Raw genomic sequence first — 22,269 nt, 5'->3', positions numbered from 1 at the left:
GCCCCAAATCATCTTTGTGGTACTCCACTTGACTGACTCCAACAGCTCCTTGTCTCTCTTGTCCTGAGGAGCCCCGAACCGGACACAGCACTCCAGAAGTTGAGATGGAGGCAAAGCTCCACTGATTTGCAATAGGCAAGAGACCAAAGCAAAATTTCACACGCACGGCGGAAAACGAAAGGATGCAGAAAGACTTCCAGGTGCCCCCGTCATCCCACGCAAGGCTTTTTCCAGTCTCAGGTTAGCTCGCACGGCCCGAGCGGGCCAACCCCGCGGAGCCCACAGCGCAGGAGCAGCGCGGCAGCGCCCGGCGGCGGGCGCGGCTCTGCCCCGGCCTTTGCCCCTGCCCCGCCCCGAGCGGCCGCGGCGGCTGCGCACCGGAGCGGCCCCGGCCCGGCTCTGCCGCGGCCCTGCCCCGGCCCTGCCCCGGCCCGGCCCCGGCTGTGCCGCCCCGCCGCCATGCTGCCCAACACCGGGTAAGGTGACCGAGGCCGGCCGGGACGGGGCTGCGCCGCCGCCCAGGGGCTCTCGGGGCGGGCGGGCTGCGGCCGCCGCCGCGGGGGGCGTTCGCTGGAGACCTCTGAGCGCGGCCGCCCTGCGGGGAGTGCGGGACTCGCCGCCGGCCGAGGGCGAGGGGTTGTAGCGGAGGACACGCGTGTCCCCGCGGGCCTGCGGGGCCGGGCCGGCCGAGGTGTCCCGGGCAGCGCCAGAACCCTGGGACGGGCAGTTCGGGTGGTATAGAGGACTTGAACGGTGTCTTTTGCAAGGGAAACAGTTATTGGAGGAGTTTAATGTAAATTAAGCAGTGTATCAGTCCCAATTTCATATGGGACATTTATATTTAAATATAATTACCTCTTATTACTACTACTATTGTTGTTGTTATTGCTGCTTTTTGTTATTATTGTTATTACTGTTGTTATTGTTCTATAGTATTATAGTCTTCTACTCCTGTCTTACCTGGCAGTCAAATCTTCTTCCTGTATAGGATCTTAATTTAGAGGTGTTTTCTGCCTGTCGGCTTTTCAAAGACCGACGCTGCTAACAGCTGAGAAGATAAGTTATTTTTTTTCCTGTGCGTTATAAACAGTATTATTAAATTTGTAACAACTGTGTAAGCTGTTAAAAGCGTCCTTGATGTGACCTGAAGGTCTCTGTTGGTAGTCATCTGTGAAAGGAACCATCTTAATGTTTTTCAAGATTGTAGGGCACAGATGTGAATTTGATGTTTTCTGTCTTATTAGCAGAATTCAACTCTGATGGAAGATGTGCAGATGATGCAGATGTGACCTTCACAGATCATAAGAAATTTTAGCCAGGCAAATAACACTTTGTAAACTTTAAAATATTGGTCTGATAAGTGAATTAATAAAAAAAATCCTTACTCTTGCAAATATGACTAACTAATCACCACCTTCTGAGCCTGACCAACCAACCAGTTTTTTACCTGTCAGGTTGCACATACATCCAGATCATAGCATCATGTCTTAAATATGAATCAAAAATATTATGACAGTGTTGAAAGACTTGCATTCACCCACTCCACTGAGCAAAGGGCCTGCTTTTCCTACTGGTGTAACAGAAGTCTCCGACCTTTTGATGCCCTTCACTAGCTTCTGCTGCAGGTGAACTTTGATTTTCCTGACACCACTCCAACATGCCCTGGTAGTGTTTCTAATTCCTTCTCTGTGGCCTGTCTTTTCACCCACTCCCTCTATGACACTTTTCTTGGTAGTCAAGTCTCAAGTTCCCTGCATAGCCCTGCTGGTCTCCTGAGCAGACCACTCTAGCCCCAGGCAGGGCTTAAAGCCCTATCAGCTCTTCTCTCCTGTTTTCTCCTCCAGAACTGCCTCCTGCTGTACCCCATTTACCCCTTCCATGACTAAGGTGAATTCTAATGACCTCATACTGGTTGGTTGAATGTAGAAACTAGATTTTGGCCTTACTTCACTGAGTTTTATGCTTTGACTATGTATTCCAGAGCTGAACTTTCCTCACTGTGCATGTGACTGAACTCATGGCAGTAGTATTTTGTGGTTCACTGTTTTGTTTAGATATTTTTCTTCCTGTGTCCTTCTAAGACTCTTTAAAAAAATAATATGTGAATAAAAAGCTGTTTGAAATGGCACCTTCAAGTCACAGTTGACTTTCTGAAATCCTGTACATGCCTGGCCTTGCCTCTTCAGGGGCCATTCCAATTTCTGCACCATTCCAATTTTCTGCCTTTGGAAAGCAAATGTCCTCTCAGAGACCATTTAAAAGATGGATGTGCTCAGATTAGAGGGAGAAAAAACACATCTGAAAACAGAGGGGAAGAAACAGTGTTAAGTTTGGCCCAGTCTGAAGGGAAAATTGAAGGAAGCTCAGCATGTAAGCTTTTGTAACATTTGTGATGTGACATTTGTGATGCAAGCAAAAAGTGAAGTCACCGTTGCACAAATTTTATATGAATTCTTCAATTGAGGTTAAAAAGCTGAACCTCTTGGGTTATGCTACAGTGTTACATAAAACAACACGAATTTTATGCCAAATGCTGAAACGCACATTCCTTCATATGGAAAACCTGTTGTCTGAAAGGCTTTTGTCATTGAATATGTTTGTGCAGTTAATAGTTCTCTTTTCAAAAATTCAGTGATATTGTGTAAGCCAGATATCCTTCTTAGGCTTTCAAACTTGTTAATTTTTCCAAGTTGATTGGACCTGTTTATTCAGAGGACCTATTGGACTCCACACATTTACTGGGAAGCTGTTGAGTGTAGAAGATTTAAGAGAAAAATTGCCATCTCTGGGGGAAAAAAAAAAAAAAAAAAAAAAAAAAAAGCTTTTGGCATTTGCATATGGCATTGTGGTTCCAGACTTCGTACTTAATACCACATTGAGACATTAGTTTTTTGTGTTTAGAGCACTGTGATTAGTAGATTACAGGGATCTGTGTTGGTATGTTGTCTTGTTGGAAACTGACATTTTGTTTTTACAAATTACTCCTTTTCCATTGTTGCAGAACATAGCAACTCTGTTGTAAAACAGCATGTTTGATCTATTTACAGAAAGGAGAAATGTAACTGGGTGGCTTGTGTAACCTTCTTTATAGTGTTTGCAAATTTGGGGTGTGGTCTCACATCAGTGCTACTTTTCCGTAGCTATAGCTGTCGCTTTTGTGTTTCACAGGCTGTTTTCTTAGTAAAAGGATGAAGGCATTTATCTGGCTGGGAGACTGTGCTAATTACATTTGCCCTTGGAGTCTGATAAAAGATAAATGATTAACGGCTTCTGCTTTATTCTCCTCTTCTTTACTGTCCACTTCACCTTTAGGAAACTGGCAGGATGCACTCTCTTCATCACAGGTGCGAGCCGGGGCATTGGCAAGGCCATTGCTCTGAAAGCTGCCAAGGATGGTGCCAACATTGTGATAGCTGCCAAGACGGCTGAGCCCCATCCTACTCTTCCAGGGACTATCTACACTGCTGCAGAAGAAAGTAAGTTGTAACAAATTAAGGTCCTGGGCTGGGTATTGCTATTTTAATTAAGCTTTGCTTAATTACCTTACCTGAGAGGGAAAATGTGTAGACTCTTAGTTCCAGTTCACCTTTGCTAAAGTGAGCTTGGTGTTTCTCCTGCCTTGCAGGAATGCTGTAATGTTGCTGTAACAAAGTTGGATGCGTGTATATAATTGTAAAAATGCTATGCTACTTGAGATGTATGAAATAAACATTCTCAGTGTTAAGATTTGGTTTTGCCTTCCCTGTTCCTCATACAACCTTTTAAAAGGTCACAATTTGAGAGTGTGATTTTCAGTGCCACCTTGAAGAATGTCATTGCCTGAGAGATTCTCAGAAGGTTAGTATTAGTTATCCCATCTAAGAGCAAATTTTAAAATGTTCATTATTTTTAATGGTGCAGTTGAAGCAGCTGGAGGAAAGGCTTTGCCATGCATTGTTAATGTGAGGGAAGAACAGCAAATCATTAATGCCGTGGAGAAAGCTGTGAAGGCTTTTGGAGGTAAGTTAAGGCATGGAGGAAGGCAGGCATTAACAGGCCAGATAATTCAAACATAAAGAAAAAAGAACTGCCTTCCTTATTCATGTTTTTTTTTCTTTAAATGCTAATGTCCATTTAAAACCAGGGATTGATATTTTGGTGAATAATGCAAGCGCCATCTCTTTGACGGGCACTTTGGAAACAGCAACGAAGAAGGTCAATCTTATGATGGATGTCAATGTAAGAGGAACCTATCTTACGTAAGTGCTGAGAGAAGGAGGCAAAGCAATTGTAACAGACTGTATGAATGTAACAGAATGTTATTTCAGTTTTTCTGAGAAATTCTGTAGCTGTCTTGCTTCTCTAGAATTTGTGTGCAGATACTCTGCATGTGCTCACAGGAAATTGCTCAGTTGTTGGTCAGCTGGTTTGAATTAATATTTCCAAGAATTATTTCTGAGTTGGAGTAAACAGAAACCTTATTTCTGCAGTCATATAAAGGTTCGCAAGCCCCTCCATGCATGTAGGATGAAAAAAGTCATTTGTTTCAAATGAAGCCCCAGCTTGGCTTTGTTAAATGTGGATGCTCTTTCATTTCAAGCAAAACGACTAGATTTTTGCATACCTCAAGTCAATATATTACCTGTTAGTTTTCTTCTCATAAGTTTCTCATCTTTAGAAACATTGTATAACTCACCATACTTAAAAGAGGAATGTTAAAGATGTAACTTAATGATCCAAAGTGTTCTCCACGTACTTTTAGCTTATCAATTCTATTATTTATTTAAATGAACATACCAAGGCTTGATTTCACAGTTCCTGAGGTCCTTATTTTGCACATTTTTGGAGGTGGATTTAGCAGGTTGAATCATTCTTACATTTACAGGATGTCATTTAAAGCATTGTCTTAAAATGAAGACTTTGATTTTCACAGGGTTTATAAAGAAGCCTGTAGGATAATGGAAGTTCTCTAAATTTGGATATTGCTTGGTGTGATCAGAAAGTTTTCTATCAAAGTATTACCAGAGAATTATAGAATAGTTTGGGTTAGAAGATGCCTTTTAAGGTCATCTACTCCAGTCCTCCAATTTGGAGTAGATTGGTTGTCATTCTCCTTTGTGCAGGTCAGTCTGGTTGCCATACATTGCTGAATGGATTCAACTGTATTGCTGTGGCAGGTTCTGTCTTTTCCTCATCTCCCAACAGCAACAGGGATTTTCTTGATCTAGCTACTCCAAATTAATGGGAATTCTTAAAGTGTATTTTTGGTCCTATTCTGCCTTGAAAAGATAAAAAATCAGGTTCTGAGTGCAAGTGGAAGAGCATAAGAAAAGTCTCAAGGGAACGGTTTTTGTCGCTGCTTTTGTAATTCCCAATTGAGAAAGCCCAGTGAAGCATTTTTGTCCTTTCTCCACCTTGCTTTGTATATTGATTCTGATTGTAATTTGTATAGACCTCCTTTCAGTTTAATGTTCAGAAAATTACAGTAGTTTAAAAATGTGTGGATTTTTATGCCTGTGTAGAGGCAGTGCTAGGGCAGATGCCTCATCTTACAGAGTATGCCTGTTGACATAGAATCACGGAACTGTTGAATCATGGAATGGATTGGGCTGGAAGAAACCGTAGAACATTTCTACCATAGAAACCGTAGAACATGTCTACTCCTAAGCCCCCACTACGAGCAGAGACATGTCACAGACCAGGTTGCTCAGAGCCCATCCAGCCTGACTTTGAACACTTCTGTGAGTGGGGGATCTACAGTCTCTTACACAGCCTGTTCCAGTGCCTTACCATTCTCAGAGTAAAGAATTTCTTCCTACTGTCTAATCTCAACCCACTCTCTATCAATTTAAAGCCATTCTCCCTTGTTCTCTTAATCCATGCCCTTGTGGAAAGTCCCTCTCCCACCTTTTTGTAGCCCCTTTAGGTACAGAAGGCTGCAGTAAAGTGACTCCAGACCTTGCTCTTCTCCAGGCAGAATAACACTCAGCTCAGGAGAGCTGTTCCATCCCTTTAATCAGCTTGGTGGCCTCCTTTGGAGTTTTCTCTGAAGTCCAGTGCTCTTCTGTGCTGGGGTCCCTAGATGCAGGGTTCCAGATAGGGTCTCACCAGAACAGAGCAGAGGGGCAGAATCCCCTCCCTCCCCTGCTGCCCGCTTTACTTTGGATGCAGCTCAGGACATGTTTGGCTTTCTGGGCTGTGAGTGCTCATGGCTGGGTCATGTCTAGCCTCTCATCCACCAGCACCCACCAGTCTTCCATCAGGGCCACTTTCAATCTATCTGTTCATCCTGCAGCCTATGTTGATACTGTGAGTGGCCTGACCCAGGTGCAGCACCTTGTTCTTGGTCTTATTAAACCTCATGAGATTCCCATGGCCTCACTTCTCAAACTTGTCCAGGTCCCTCTGGATGACAATCCTGACCTTCAGATGTGTCAACAGTACGACTCGGTTTGGGATCATCTGCAAATTTGCTGAGGGTGCATTTGATCCTTTTATCTGTGTCATTGATGGAGACATGGAATGACACTGGTACCAATACCAACCTGTGAGGGACACCACTTGTCACTGATGTGTATCAGGACTCTGAGCCATTGACCACTACCCTCTGGATGCCACTGGCCAGCCAATTCCTTATCCACTGAACAGTCTGTGCATCAAATCTTCTCTCCCCAAGTTATATAGAGGGATTTTATGAGGAACCTTCTCTAAAGCTGTACAGACTAAACAACAACTGTAGTGCTCCCTTGTCCACTGGCGTAGTTCCTCCATAATAGAAAGCTATTGGTTGATCAGGAAGGACTTGACGTTGGTGAAGACCCTCTGACTGTCCCAATCTCACCGCTCACTTCCCAAATCATCCTCTGGCTAGAGGATCCTAGGATCACCTCTTGATTCTAGGAGGATCTGTTCCATGATCTTCCCAGGCATGGAGGTGAGGCTGACAGGTTGGTAGTTCCCAAGGTTCTCCTGTCCACCCTTTTTAAACATCGGTATGTTTACCTTTTTCCGACACCTGGGTCTTCACCTGACTCCACAGTTTTTCAAATATGGAGAGTGGATTGGCAACTACATCAGCCTATTCCTTCAGGAGTGTGAGATGCATGTCATCACGCCTCATGGACTTGTGTATGTTAAGGCTCCTCAGATGGTCAGAAACGTGATCTTCACCTAAAGTGAAGTAGTTTGCTCCCCCAATCCCCATCCTGCTGTCCATCCACTTAAGAGGTGTGGGAAGAGAAGTTACCATTGAGGCAGAAAAAATGGTTGAGTCCCTTCATCAGTTGTTACCAGTCTTCCAGCCTTGCTTTTCCTGAAGTGTGTGGGTACTCACTTTGTTTGCCTTCATTTTTTGACTGACAAATCTGTAGAAGCCCTTCTTCTTATTCTTTGCATCCCTTGTAAAGTTCAGCTTCGCTTTGGCTTTCCTCACCCCAAACCTACACAGGTCTATTGTATTGTTCCTAGGATACTTCTCCCTGCTTCCACTGGCTATGCACTTGTTTCTTGTCCTTTAGTTTGACCAGCAGTTCTTATACTCATTCATGCCAGTCTCTTGCCTTCCTTGCCAGTTTCTTGTGCCATTGGATCACTAGCTCTTGTGCTCTATGGAAGGTGTCCTTTAAGATCTGCCAGTTCTGTTTTGCTCCCTTATTTTTGAGGGCAGCGTTGCAAGGGTTCCCATTGACTAAGTCCTTGAAGAACTGGAATTTTGCTCTTCTGAAGCTCCAGGCCCTGACTTTGCTCTTTGCCTGACCCATTTCTCTCCATACTGTGAACTCCACCAATCCATGATCATTGCAGCCCAGACTATCTCCCATCATGGGGTCTGTGATTAGCTGGTTAGCTCACTTAGGTTTGTGACCATCAGGTCCAGTACAGCATCCCTTCTGGTAGGGTTATTACCTGAATTAAGGAATTTTATTCCATGCATTCCAGCAATCTCCTGGAATCTGCTACTTTTCCAGCAGATACAGGGGTGGCTGAAGTCTCCCAGGAGGACAAGAGCCTCCTGGGACAAGAGCAGTGTAGTCCTTCCTGTAGCTGGAACAAGAGGGTCCATCAATAGGCTACTCTTGGTGAGGGACCTGTAGTGAAATCATCCAGAAGGTTCCCTTTGTTGCCTCAGTCTCTGTTTCTTACACACATGCTTTTGCGTGTTCGTTGTTCTTCAATTCACAGGTTATTCTCCAGAGATGGCTCATCATACACAGTCCACTTCTTGATTTAGAGGGCAACGCTTCTATTCCTCCTTTCTCCCCTGTCTCTTCTGAACAGGCTGTAGCCATCAATGGCTGCAGTCAAGTCATGGGATTTATCCCTCCAAATTTCAATAATGGCAGCTAAATTTCTTGCTTCCTGTGTATTAAGAAATTGAGGTGCCTGTTAGGGAAACTGCCTCAGTTGAAAAGAGTTGAGATCCCAAGACAGTTAAGGAGGTTTATTTACTGTACTACTATGGAGATTTTGCTATTGTTGGAGTTGTTCCCTTTGTGACTGAGAGTAGGCATGGGTCCTGTTGGAATACGTGAACAGTTGGTCACTAGTGTGGTGATGTTTTCACCCTGTGAAGCTTGATTAAAAATTCTCAAACAGAAATCAAGTATAAACATGTACCCTAGTGCCAGAAGTGAAGTCTAAAAATAGTTTCTGTAAAGTAAAAGTTCCAATTTACAGAGATGTGTAAATTCAAAGTGGAATTCTCTTAGAAGAGAATAGGTTCTCAGTTTTCTTTGGAATATATGTAATAGCATTCTGCTATGGAGTATTATTTCTTCAGCATGATTTAAAAGAAAAAATAGGTATAGGATCAGAAGAGAATATTTTTATGACAAAATGATGCTCTGCACTGTTAATTTTGGTTGTTGCCTTAGAGTGTTTTGTTGCCTCTGCCAGAACTATTACAAGGAGATTATGGCCTCTGAGTATCTGGAAAATTAGCATTAGTCAAAGCTGATGCACTAGTTGGAGAATGTGGTCCAATTTGCAGGTATTAATACTAGACCTGAGATAAGTGGTCTGTGACAGATATTTTTTTTGTCATTCTTTACATCAGTTAAATACTTGACATGAGAAGAGACTTTGTGAAAATATTGGTCTACTGGTATTGTTTTGACTGTAATTATAGGTGTTCTGTAAAATGAGAGTGACTGAGACATCTGAATCTACCTTTCAGGTCTAAAGCATGCCTTCCCCACTTGAGGAAGAGTAAGAATCCCCATATCCTGAACCTTAGCCCACCTATGAATCTGAATCCCATGTGGTTCAAAAATCATTGTGGTGAGTAGCATTCAGAGCCTTTGTTGGTATTTTGTGAGAAACATGCAAGTCCCTGGTGAAGTGTGCAGTAGCGCCCGTGCAGAATGCCAGATCTTTTATCTTTAGCACTGCATACAGACTGACACTAATGATTCCTCAAAGCGTTTTGTACCTGACCTACAAGAAATTGTTTTGTGGGAAAATGTAGGGCAGGTTTCAATCACCCATCCTTTTTGTTTTTAGGGTAAGCCTGTGCTTTTCTATAGGAATTGTTAGGATTATGTATTTTCTGCTCCAAATAGAGACTGAAACCCAAAATTCATTGTCTTATTGATTCAGCTTCATAGTTTTTTTTTTACTGTGGATAGAGCTCAATGTTGTCTTTTAATATGGCGATTATTTTGTGGTGGAAAAAGAACTCCATGTTATTTTTAAGTTAGTGTTGCTTATTTTAAAACTGTAGCAAAAACTTTCCATTTTGGACAGTTGTCCTGTTAAACTCCAGCAAGTTCCAGTTCTTCCCCCAAGAAAGCTTCCTGTATCAAAGTAGATAGGTAACAAGGATAGAGGCTTTTTTTGTCGCCACTTTTTTTGTCTATAGGATACTAGTTTGGTCCTTAACAGCTAGTATGCCTTAGGCATCTTAAAAAATTGGTCACTCTTTTCAGTGTGCTATGTATAAGAAGTGTGACAAAATCACCATGCAGCTAGGTTTCAGCTGTATTTTTGGCAGAACATGTGTAGCTTTCATTTTGTTTGCATGAAAAGATGACAGAGTACAGTTTGTATCTGATGGAGATGGCAGGTAGAAGGGAGAGATTTTGACTCTAGGAAAGTACTGTTTTTTCTGAAAGGCCTGAATTTTCCCTGTCAACCAGTTATCTGTTTTATCTTTCTTTCATAATTAAAATTGTATTTTACATAGAGTTTAAACTTACTTGTTCTTTCACTTGTTTTTTCTTAGCTTATACCATTTCTAAGTATGGGATGTCCATGTGTGTCTTGGGAATGGCAGAAGAATTTAGAGGAGAAGTTGCTGTCAATGCTTTATGGCCTAAAACAGGTACATTTTTTATTTATATTACTGAAATACTGAGTTTCTGTATTTTGTCTGCTAAAGCTTGTTTTATTTGACACTGAATATACACTTAAAGCTTATTCTGGAATAGATTCAATTGACTGAGCAGTTCTTTTATGTATTATTTCTTTGTCCTGCATGGATTCTGGTTTTCACTGCCAGTTCTCACTAGACTATAGCCACTTCGATCTAAGCTCATCTTCAGCTAGTTTGAAACCACTTGGTTAAAGCATGTGTGTAGTGTTTGGCTTGCCTGTGCTTTTTCTGTTGCACCCAGTGTTTTGGTTTGGAGAGTCACAAAAATAGTTGCGTGCTTTAATGAGTGGGTATTGAACATCTGTGTATGTAGTACTATTTAGAATTCCTTGCTAGTTAAACTGTGAGAGCTTACTGACTATCGGCAATTGATAGAGAGGTGGGAAGACTGATTCATTATCAGAATTCGATTTTACTCAGGTTGTCCAAGTCTTATATACCATTTCAGTAAGGTTAATAATTTCTACTACAATAATTAGGTTAAAAGATCATACAAGCAACTTGTGCATTTTATAACATCTTTATTGTAGGAGGTTGACTGAATCTTTTCCCTTAAGCAGGTTTAATCCCATCTTCTCATAAGCTCAAAGTTCTGTTTGTCCTTGCCACGGCATCCTAGTCACCAGACTAGTTATGCTAGTTAAGTCTGTCTTACTCTTGGTCTTGTGTATTCCACAACTGACAAGATAGATACCTCTGTAGATGCAGAAATAATTTTTAAAAGGCCTATTCCTAGAAGTTTTGGCACAGTGCAATTCTGTGAAGAATTGTTCACAGAACCGTCTGACTGCAAATTACAAGAAATTAAAGAGCCCTCCGGAAGAAAAATAGCTTAATGCTCCCATCCTGTATTAGCTTCAATTTGTTTTGTGTGGGTCAGTGAGGATGAGGGTTGCTGTTTGAGGTTTGGCCAGCTGTTTGCCAAGGAGGCCAGTCGCTTTTCCCCAGATATATTTATGGTCAGAAATGATACTGGGTGTTAAAATCAATACCAGATAATCCTGCTCTTTAGTGGTGTAAGCCCAGTCATTGTGTAAGAAAACATTACAACAGTGTTTATTTCCTTAACGAGTGCAAGGAAGGAAGAAGGAAGAGGAGATAAAAATATAAACTGAGATCCTCTTTCTGGGGATGGTGCTCCAGTTTAAGAATTGTTTGTACACAGACACCTTTCAATGTTTTCCTGTTAGGAATTGCAAGTCCCTCTTAACCTTTAGTGGGAACTGGAACTCTCTGATTTCATTTCTCTAAAGTGAGAAATGTGAGGAAAACTTAACTATTTCAGAAAAAAATCACCCAAGTTTCTCAGCTTGAAGACAGTAGATGATCACCAGTTCAACAGTTGAGTTGGTGTGTCTGACAGGCTTGGTCCTTTTTCATTGGTCTGGATGCTTGCATCTTAAATGCTTCCAGTAAATGGATGCCTTGTAGTTCTGCTCACTCTGAGTTTTACCCACAGAAATATTTTGGTAAGGGATTGACTTTTAAAATTATAACTGTATCTTTCATGATGATTATATCATCACAAAACCTGTACTGTTTTGAAGACAATAAGGTCTTCATCTGTGATGTACTGAAGGCAACTACATGCATAACTTAAGAATATGGATTGCCTTGTGGTAGAGCCAAAGTTCACCTTTCAGGTTTCAAGTATGTGGTTGGGTTTTTTTCTTTATTTCTGAGGCAGTTAAAAAAAATGTGCCTTTGTTCCACATACTTGCTTCTTGAGTGCCCCAGGAAAACCTCAACAATTTTTCAATGGAGATTTCCCAGTATCTATGTAATCTAGAGTAAAACTACAAAAACTGATTCTTTGTCTTTAGCTCCCTAGATTCCACCCATCCCTTTTGTCTTGTTTTTAAAATGGCGCTGCCAAATGACTAAATATCTCCTCAGAATTCAGTAGGTGGGAGTAACTTGGTTTCTCAGTAACAGAGGTGACCTCTTACCTGCCATAGTGTGGTTTTCAGTCATACCGATGAGAGTTAGGGATAAAGTGTAAAAGTGTATCTCATTCAGATAGAGACACATGGTATGAAACTGCAGACAGCCAATTTGACCTACTTTTTCTTGAAAAGGGTGTTAGAAAAGTACCTATGTCTTGCAAGTGCTTGTATTGATATGCTGCATAGACACATAATGTGGATCCTTCACAGCTTTTTTTATTCTGGATGTGCTGGAAAAGACATCCACTACTATTGTGGAACAGTACCTTTATGGGTCTTGTTAAAAGCTAAAGAATTTTCTTCTGCAGAAACCAGCTGGTTATACTAGGTATTTATTTTGTAATGTGGCTGTTTCCCCTCAACCATCTGAATTATTTGACCTTCTTTTTTTTCATGGCAAGGGAAAAGTGAAACTGTGAGAATTTCTCCACCCCTTCCACAATGGAAATTTTTTAGAGGGGCAGCTAACTTTATAAGCAGAAATTTCATTAAGTCTCCGGTCACATAGTTGACTACATTATTTCTTTCTAGTTTTGACCTATGCTGCATCATTCCAAATATCAGTAGTAGTACCTGTGTCTCAGATTTGGACTAGAATTAAAGAATGTCTATGATGGTATTAATAAAACTTCTATAAAATCTGACATTCTTAATGCGGGGAAGTGAGAAACTCAAACCAAATATAGTTGTATCTTTCTCATGAGCATTACATTTTCACTGCGTCCTTGGTAACATACCCATACCTGCCAAAGTAAGAGAAGAGCACTCTGGAAGCTGCTACTCTTTACAGAGTGCAGATAATATTTGTTCCCCACAGGATCCTGCAGAACACGAGGCTTGGAAGTGTGGAAAGTTTCAATTTACAGATGAAAACAGTATATATTCTAATAAATACTTCTTAAAATAAGGATATCTCTATGTGAGATGCTGCAAAGAAATATAAAAAATAAGTTTTTTATAAAATCAAAGGTATATAAGCAGAGCTGTTTATTTGCAGAAATCATGCCTGCTCATTCAGTGATGCCTCCATGAGAACGGATATGACATCAAGTATAAAAGAAGATCATAATGTGTGAATTCTCCAGTACAAAAAAATGTGCTTCTGAAAGGTTTATCTTCCAAAAGTGAAAAAGTGAACTTCTTTATTGTGATCATCCAGAGAGGCAGTGTTACAGACTTCTAGGGTGTCTGAAATACAGTTGCAAAGTTCCTAATTTACAAGCCCACTATCATCTCATACAAATGTATGTTTACAAATGAAATGTGTTTACCCCCAGTGTTAGTATGGATGCCAGGATCAGTTCATTAATCTGATTCTTTAAACACAGGAAGGTGTGCTGGTAATAAGGTGCCAGAGTTCTCTTTTTATCTAAAAGTGAAAGAGGACATCTGTCAAAAGGGCAAGGGACAATCCCATCACAAAGAGGGCAGAGGAATAATAGCGGTGTCCTGGGACAGAACTGGAGGTCTATTGATTGCATTAGAGGCAAACTCATATCACTTTATATGAAATGAATGTAATGATGTGCAGCCAGACTACAAGGCAGTAGTTTTTGAAAGCTTTTTGCTTCAGTCTATGCAGATAGGGTGACTGTGCTCAGAAGAATAATAGTTAACAGTAACAGAGAAGTGACAGACCTGTGGGCCAGGAAAAGTGAGCAGCTTAATGAATCCTCAGAATAAATATATTTAAGTTAATAGAATTCGACAAATTTCATCATAGTCTTTGGTAGAAATATTCTCTGAACTGTTGCTACTAAAAAAAAATAAATCTTGCAGGGCAGATTCCACTTCAGAAGACCAAAAAAAAAAAGGCAAATTTATTGACTCTCTTAAAGATGAGAAAAAGATCTAGGTGGACCTACATGTATGTGCACAGTATATCTGTTACTTCTTATTTAGACATGTCTTTATAGCAGTTCAATTGACTTTACAAAAAGGAAGCTGTGTTGCTTAAAAGTAAATGAAACCTAGAAGCTAATTCTCATCACAGGAGACTAAAGTAATGAAGACAACAGGGACATCTAGGCACTTCTACTCTCCTAGAAAACACTTGGTCAGGAGCTCTCAGGCCAGTGCTGAAGACTTCTATCCTTTTTCCCAGTACCTTCTTTGAAAGGCAAATTAATGATCCAACTCAGATACATGTGTCCTGCACAGTGCCTATTTTTTTTTTTCTATTTAAGGAGTGTTGGAATCATTTCTGTATCAAAATTGCTGCTACTTTGTGTGGAATGGAAGTACTGAAAGAAGACAAAAATTTGGTTTATCCTTCTGCTTCGTCTGATATTCTGCCCTGATATGTACAAAGGAATTTGCGAATCTGTCTCAGAACTTGGGGGTAGAATGTTGAATTTTAAACAGCAGATGGGAAATACTAATGAAGCAGAACATATGAGGGAAAAACAGTAAGATGGCAAATGTCAAAAGCTGCACCAGACAGCCTTTCCATGGAATAGGATGAAAAAAAAATGCAATGGATACCTTCTGGAAGAGCAAATCACAGACTTAGCAACGTGCATTAACAATGTTAATGCTCCCACGGAAGAAACATAAAGAGGACTAGTGGAATGGCACAGAAATAATAGAATTGCTTAATAAAAGAATCAGAAGCCTAGGAGATGTGGATTTTATTCTAACATGACATTTCTATGTAATACTGAACAAGTAACGTGAGGTTTTGTTTTTTGGTTTCTCATTAACTTAGAAGAAACACCTTAGCAAAAGACTAAAAAAGCATCAAGACTTTCAGCGTGATAATCACCAAAGCTAATTCCTCTTTATAACTAAAGTGCTATGCATTCACTTTGAGGAAAACTGTTATATGCTAGTTTTTCATGTCCTGAACAACTGGTGGAAAACTGGTGAGCTGATAAATAAATAGAGGGATGTGAATGTTATAAAATATTCTCTCCTTTTTGATTCCTCTGAAAGTTTCGTGTATTTTTACTGTTGCTTGTAAAGAATTATTTGTTGGTTGGTAGTATTTCACAGCTTCTGTCTTCCTAGAGTTTCCTTTTGCCTGAAAGGAAAATAAAGTTTGTTTACTTGTGGAAGAAATGAGAATTCCATGTCATCAGTGTTAAAGCTTTGTTTTCTTACTCTCCAAACTTTCTAGCCATACATACAGCTGCTATGGATATGCTGGGAGGAGCTGGAATAGAAAAACAATGCAGGAAAACGGATATCCTGGCAGATGCTGCATATTGCATTTTGACAAAACCAAAAACTTTCACTGGAAACTTCATTATTGATGAAGTTCTTCTGAGAGAAGAAGGAGTTAAGGATTTTGATGTTTACGCAATTGCACCAGGTAAAAGACATCTTTAAAGGTGAGAAGTAAGTTCAAGAAGGAGGGAAGGATATATGGAGAATATTAATACAGTTTGTTTCCCAGGGTTCTTAAATTAGTTTATGAAAAATGTTACTTTGCCTCAGCTTTGAGAAATGCCTTACTGGAAAGCTCATATGGATCCACCGAGACTTTAATAATTAAATGCCTATTACATTAAATTAAGAAATTCTGTAATGAGAAGAATACCTGCACTGTAGCTGTATATATTACTATTGAACAGCTCATGAGAAAGATTTTTATGTTTTTCTTCTCTGATGCTCATCAGTGCAACCTTAGAAGCCTTCTAGGTCAGATTTTAAGTGAACAAAATGCTAAACTTCTTATTTCATGCTATGTTTTTCCTTTAAATTTCCTTGAAATTTATAAACTGAGATACAGTACTACTTGACTATAGTTTCAAATAAAATGGATTCCTACTGTCTAAATACATTTTACTTGGATTTATTATTACATTTTTCTTTCCGTTTAGGGTACCCTCTGATGCCTGACTTCTTCTTAGATGTTGAAATTGACACGACAGCTATGAAGCAAAAAAGACATGGTAGGGAAAGTACTGTGTGTACAAGTCCATAATTGCCATAATTAATTTCATGTCACAGTAATGAATGCCTTCAGTTTTTCTTTTTCGCCCCTATGAATTTGGACTTCATTCAAGCTTTTTAGCAAAAACTCTTTTCTCATTTGGAGAGTAAGATTTATGGAAGTGACCATGTTGTTAAAACTGGGGAGAAAAAAAATCATACTTCTTGCAGGACTTTTCATGGTGTAAAGCCAGTGTATTTTCTTAAGAATTCTTTTTAATCATCTAAATTGCGGTAGTAGGGAGGTCACAGGTAAGTATTCCTGGAAAAAGAAATTAGACTGCAAATAGCATATTTTGCAGGAATATCTCCTTTACCTTGCTCATTTATATAAGAGAATATGACATAAAGACTCTATGGCTTCTTACATGAAATGCGGACAACTTACACAATGAAAATAACTCTTGGATTAAATGTTTTGGGGTTTTTTAGAAAAGCGTTACTTTTGCTTTTTCAGAATTCTTGTATGTCAAGTTGAAGGGCAACTAAGAATGCTGAGCTGGTTTTATAGGAGTGTCAAAATAGGGATAAGGCTAGGGCAGGGGAGGCAGACATGGAAGTGTTTCTTTCTGTTGGAAAAACTCCTTGAGCAGTCACACTAGGACTGTTCTGCCAGGGACAGATGGTGTTAGGGCTTAGATGGTGTTAGTTCCTTGGGCTTCCAGTGCAGGTTATTTTGTAGGGACTCACAGAACAGACCTAAGTATTTTTTGATACTGAAGACACCTGAGAGATTTCAACAGTATTTTAATGGGGTGTTCAACTTGATTTGCTTTGTAAATTACAAAAGCTTTCCTTTATTGTTAAATGTGCATATTAACTGTGGTAAAGTAATCCACTGATGCAGTAAATTGATTTCCACCTTATAAGCCTTTGCAGAAGAATTTATGAAAATATGCATGTTCTTTACAAGATAGACAAGACAGAAGTATTTTGGGATGAAAGCGATGGCTATTAAAGCAAGATTTTTCTTTTTAATATTGTCGGGAGTAGTATATGGATTATATTAGAAATTGTTGTATGAACATCTGTAATGAACTGTAAATAGAATTATAATTTTACTGTGGTTTTATTTTCAATTTTCTTTTGATCTATCAGAAATTGAAATTTACTGAAGAATTACATTTAGCAACGTACACCTATTCAGATTCACGAGTGGAGAAAGCATCCTTCGTCAGTGTCAATACTGAAATAGTAAAATAATCACTTTTCCTACTTTGAAGCTTAAATCTTTTCAAATGGAGTTCTTCTCTGTTATTATTTCTACATTCATTTTTAAAGTGGTTTGCATTTGAAACAGAAAAGTAATCTTTCTCATAGGTGCTGCCCAAGAGGAGAAGAAATTAAGTGGATCCCAGCAGGAAGGAGCAAATGGAGGCCAGGTTAAGACAGAATCTGCTGCAGCTGAGCCATCGGGTCCTGTTGCAGAAACATTCCGAGTTATTCGCGGGGTAGTGACTGAAGAGTATGTGAGAAGCACTCAGGGTGTCTTTCAGTTTGAGCTGTCTGGTAAGACCATGGCTTTTGCAGCCATGCCTAGCAAAAGGCACTTTGGGGTGTTTTTAAACAGGAACACTTTGGAAGCTGGTCCCGAGCAGACCAGCTGCTCTTGCGTTGTGTGTGAGGCTGCTGCTCCGGCCCTTGGGCAGGCGCCAGAGCTGCTGGCCCTGGTGCCGCGGGAGCCTCTGTCCCGGCGCTGCCGCCCCACAGTGGCCCCGGGCCGGGCGCTCTCGGGGCCGCAGGAGAAGCGGCAGCTGCCACCAGCTGTGTGGGCAAAGCGCAGCCTCGGGGCACTCCTGCCCACGGCCCCAGCACGTGGTGGTGCTTGGGGTGTCCCGGGGGACAAGAGGTGACTCCTCGCAGAGCATCTGCCGGCGTGCACACCGCCACGGAACCGCTGCAAACGCACACGGCTGTGGCGTCTGGCGGAGGCGGCAGAGAGGGAGGGCACAGCAGCCTGTGCCGCCTCCTCACCTCGCTTCGCTCTCTGTCCAGGTGATGGTGGAGGCACTTGGTACATTGACCTGAAGACCAAGGGTGGGAGCGCTGGCTTCGGAAAGCCTCCCGTGGCAGCTGATGTGGTTATGAGCATGTCGAGTGCCGACTTTGTGAAAATGTTCACAGGTGAGGGACAAAGGCCTTTGTCAGGAGGCAGAGGTACCAGGGCCCAGAAAAGCCTCTGCTGAGGCTCTACGGGGGGAGTAGAGCAGCTTCTCACTTGGTGATCTGGGACTGGAGCTGCTTTCAGCTTTTCATGGCTCAAGAGAAAGTGCAGGCAAGAACTGAGTGGATTTTTCTGCACTCCTGTGTCCTGTGAACAGGAAGAGTGCAAAAGGTTATGCTGCTTTTATTAACCAGGTGCTGACACTTTAGCAGCCAGTGTATCTTCAGAGAGAATCCAGTCGATGTGTTGGACTTGTGCTCTGCGCATGTCTGAGCAGTGTTTCCTAAATGTGCATTGCTTTTACCAGGAGGACTTGGTAGCAATACAAATGCTAAGTTTTCACTCTGGTGGCATTGTATTATGCACAGCAAAGGCTTTTTCCAATTCCTTTGATATTCTGATGGTTCTGTTTCTTCTTTTTAGGTAAATTAAAACCAACTCTGGCCTTCATGTCTGGTAAATTAAGGATTAAAGGAAACATGGCACTAGCAATAAAGCTCGAGAAGATGCTTTCACAGCTCAATCCTAAACTGTGAGGTGAAGCCAATACTAGCACAACAGTGGCCTTTCATATATAACTGCAGTGCTGTTTTCAATTTTTAGTCCTTGTTTTTCTAATGCACTATAAGAAACATTCATGAAATGTGTGATTTTTATAGAAGAAATAACTCACTCTGATTAAGGTGTCCCTGATTAAAGTAATTCCTTCTCAAGTATACACTTAAGTTCCAGGTGTTTTCTTTATTTCTTCTCCTCTGGATTAATACAGGTCGTCTGAAAGAAATTTTTTCCCATGTAGTTGATTGTGCACATATCCCATGGAAAAGGTGGGTAGAGTAAATGTCACCCTGCAGCTCAGTGTTAGAAGTGCTTATGCCAAATTTACTAAGCTGGCTTAGAAATAGAGGTAATGTAGTCAGTTTAATAGAGCTTTAATTATATCTGGTAAATTAATATCTCAAATTTTTCTTTTCTTTCATGAGTTTATTACTTACACGTGTTTTCATACCTCTGTACTGCACTGAGTTAGGCTGCACAGCTATACCGAGTGATAAGCAGATTTTCTTACACAGAGGTCCACTCGCACGCATGCGGGCTCATGTGCTCTCTCTCTTCCCCTCTCTGTCTACATCGTTGCACCAAGTCATTTGCCTTCCTTCCATTTGGCTGGTAAAGATTTAAGCTCACTGGTAAATGATGCATGCCTCCACTTTGTAAGTGCCCAAGTGCACACATGGGCTGCCACTTCATGTGACAGTATCTGCAAAGCCAGATGGACCAACCTCTTCAAAGGTTTATTCATTATGGTCAAAAAAACTGCCCAGAATCTGGATCATTCAGTCTTCTGAGCAAGCTGAGATGGTTGCAAGACAGGATTTATTTCTTGATTAACTTAAAAGCCCAAAAGTTAACAACTCTTTCAAGCCTCTACTTGTTTAAAATTGCCTATGACCTGCATTGAGAAGGTCACATCTGTATTGATTTTATCGTAGTTCTCAGAGTCACAGAATGGATCAGTCTGGAAGGGACCAGCATTGGGTCATCTGGTCCAACCTCTCTGCTCAAGCAGCATTGTCCTAAAGCATATTGCACAGAATTGAGTCCAGATGGTTCTTGAGTATCTCCAGTGTGGGAGTCTCTGCAACCTCTTTGGGCAGCCTGTGCCACTGTGCTGTCAAGCACACAGTGAACAAGTTCTTCGTCCTATTCAAGTGGAGATTCCTGTTCACCAGTTTTGCCCATTGCCTCTTGGCCTATTGCATAGTATCACTGAGAAGAGCCTGGATCCATACTCTTGGCACTCCTTCAGATACTTGCAGATACTAGTGAGGGAAAGTAGTTGAATTCTGGTATAAAACTAATTCACTGTTGCCCTGCAGTCTCTGGGATCCTGAAAAACAGTAAGATAGGTTCCTTTCAGGCATGAGGGGCTGGGGGTGCTGAAGGAAGGAGAGAAAGTGGCTTATCCTGTGTTGGGCATTATGGTAGCATGGTGAAGGGTGGCTCTAGCCAGGGGGCAGCGCCAGTGGGCTGTAATGTGACCACCCCCAGTCCAGCCTGCGCACTGGTCTGTGCTCAGCAGCTGTGCTCAGCTGAGCCACCAGCACAGCTGTCAGCCTGAGGCTCCATGATGAGATCTGTGTGCCCTACCTACCAATGCCACCAGTCCCAGAGGCTGTGCCCAAAATCTTCAGGCTCCACTGCTAAGTGTCTGCTTGCTACCCCCATCTTGGTGTCTGAGTTGGTCGCCACTCAGGCCCTGACTGCTGGACTGCTGACCCCGGATTACTGTCAGTTGGCTCAGATCTGGCAGCTGAAGGATAGCAGAAGTGCTGGCATGCACGAGGACATGGAAGCAAAGGCTGTACATGGGACGGGAGGGAAAGAAGATCCAGTACTGGAAACTAGAGTCCTCTGGAGGAGACCAAACATCTCAAGTTATGGTGATAATTTATTCATACTCTTGGCTGCTGTTAAGAAGTCTTGTGCTCTGGTCTCTACACTGCAGAAACCCCAGGGTCCTGAGGGCAGGGAGAAGGACACCCCTCTGCTTTCCCAAATGCTCTTCCCTCCAATGGTGCGGCATTCACCCGGAGCTAGCTCCTCACCCCGCAGCTACTCGCAGGAGAGCGTGGAGCGCCCTTCTCTCTCGGGAGCTACTCCTTTCATTTTGGTACTTTGCCCATCGGCCTTTTACCTTGCACAACGCCGCCGTGCCGCGTTGCAGCGACGCCTGCCCGGCTGTCCCGCTGCCGCTGCGCTGAGCGCGCTCCGCCAGAGCCTCCCTCCGCCAGCTGCGCCTCCGTGCCGGCCTTCAGCCGGGGCTGACCTGGCTGCACCCCGCCGAGGGCGCAAGGAATGCAGCCATGGGAAAGGAGGCGGCGAGCAAGGTGCTAGTGAGCGCTGTCAGCTGGGCCCTGAGTGTCCTGGAGAGAGTGAGACGGTCTTTCAGGCCAGCAATTGGCTCTGAAAACGCCGTATGTCCTCCCTGGGACAGTCCCAATATGCTTGCAGGTGTCTTTGACCCTGTCCTTTGAGTAGTGTGTAATGTATGTATTTACATGCTTCCTCTGACTCAGTTCCATTAAGTCTTAGGGGAAAACTTCACTACCTATCTCACATTGTTTAGAAATATGTCTTTGGAGAATACTAGGTTTTGGCTTCCCCTTATCTTGCCATTGAACAAACTATGTCTGAACTGTACTGTTTTCAGGAAGAAAAACTTGGGTTATTTAATTTCTTTTCTGAGAGACCTTTCTGTTTATGGTATAAACTTACATAAGCTCATTTAACTGGAAACATTTCTACTAATTGAAGAGTATGTACAGGCTTCCAGGTACTCTGGCGACAGTGGAAGTCTATTCAATTCCACTAGCACTACAAGAGCCACTCCAGGGGTAGTACATGTGCTTTTAGTGACTCACATTAGCCCCTATACAGTGATTGGGGCAGAGATTGTTCAGTGGCAGGAAATTAAAATATCAAGTTCCTGGCACAACACTTGTTTGTTCAGTATCAGGACTTTGAATTGAGTTATAGAAGATTGCAGATGTTTTTAGAACTGGAATTTGCAAATGGCAATACATTTCTTCTACCAATGTTTTAAACAGCCAGGCATCTACCTGCAGAGCATCTTCTGTGGAACAGCTATTTCTATAGACAGCATTATTTGCTACCACTCCCTCACTGTCTTTTTAACATAGCAAGATCACATTTTCAGCTCACAAGGATGAAAATTTCATTGACTTGTACTGCATTGACTTGTACTGTAAAGTTTTATATCTGTAACTAAAATGGGAAAAACAAGGCAGTTTCATTAATGAGTTACACTAACTTGCATACCAGCACGTTTAATTTACCAGTTCATCAGG

The 22,269-nt window shown here is 41.8% G+C and overlaps 1 protein-coding gene across 1 annotated transcript; it reads left to right on the top strand.

The window, feature by feature from the left end:
* The first annotated feature begins 383 nt into the window (after nt 1–383).
* Nucleotides 384–19,115, top strand: HSDL2 (hydroxysteroid dehydrogenase like 2). The gene is made up of 11 exons (XM_066339954.1): nt 384–476; nt 3,313–3,476; nt 3,901–3,999; nt 4,124–4,238; nt 9,155–9,258; nt 10,202–10,300; nt 15,416–15,610; nt 16,122–16,193; nt 17,554–17,742; nt 18,229–18,357; nt 18,821–19,115. The coding sequence occupies exons 1-11, from the start codon at nt 460–462 to the stop codon at nt 18,931–18,933; spliced, it is 1,296 nt and encodes a 431-aa protein (XP_066196051.1). The 5' UTR covers nt 384–459; the 3' UTR covers nt 18,934–19,115.
* Nucleotides 19,116–22,269: the final 3,154 nt, after the last annotated feature.

Source organism: Sylvia atricapilla, chromosome Z, assembly GCF_009819655.1.
Source record: "Sylvia atricapilla isolate bSylAtr1 chromosome Z, bSylAtr1.pri, whole genome shotgun sequence".
Lineage (NCBI taxonomy): Eukaryota > Metazoa > Chordata > Aves > Passeriformes > Sylviidae > Sylvia > Sylvia atricapilla.
This window is presented reverse-complemented; position numbering and strand designations above follow the sequence as displayed.

Bases quoted from the DNA above. Each gene is read 5' to 3' on its own strand.
- HSDL2 (XM_066339954.1), top strand. The intron at 4,000-4,123 runs GTAAGTTAAGGC...ATTTAAAACCAG, and splicing joins AGCTGTGAAGGCTTTTGGAG to GGATTGATATTTTGGTGAAT. The intron at 4,239-9,154 runs GTAAGTGCTGAG...TCTACCTTTCAG, and splicing joins GTAAGAGGAACCTATCTTAC to GTCTAAAGCATGCCTTCCCC.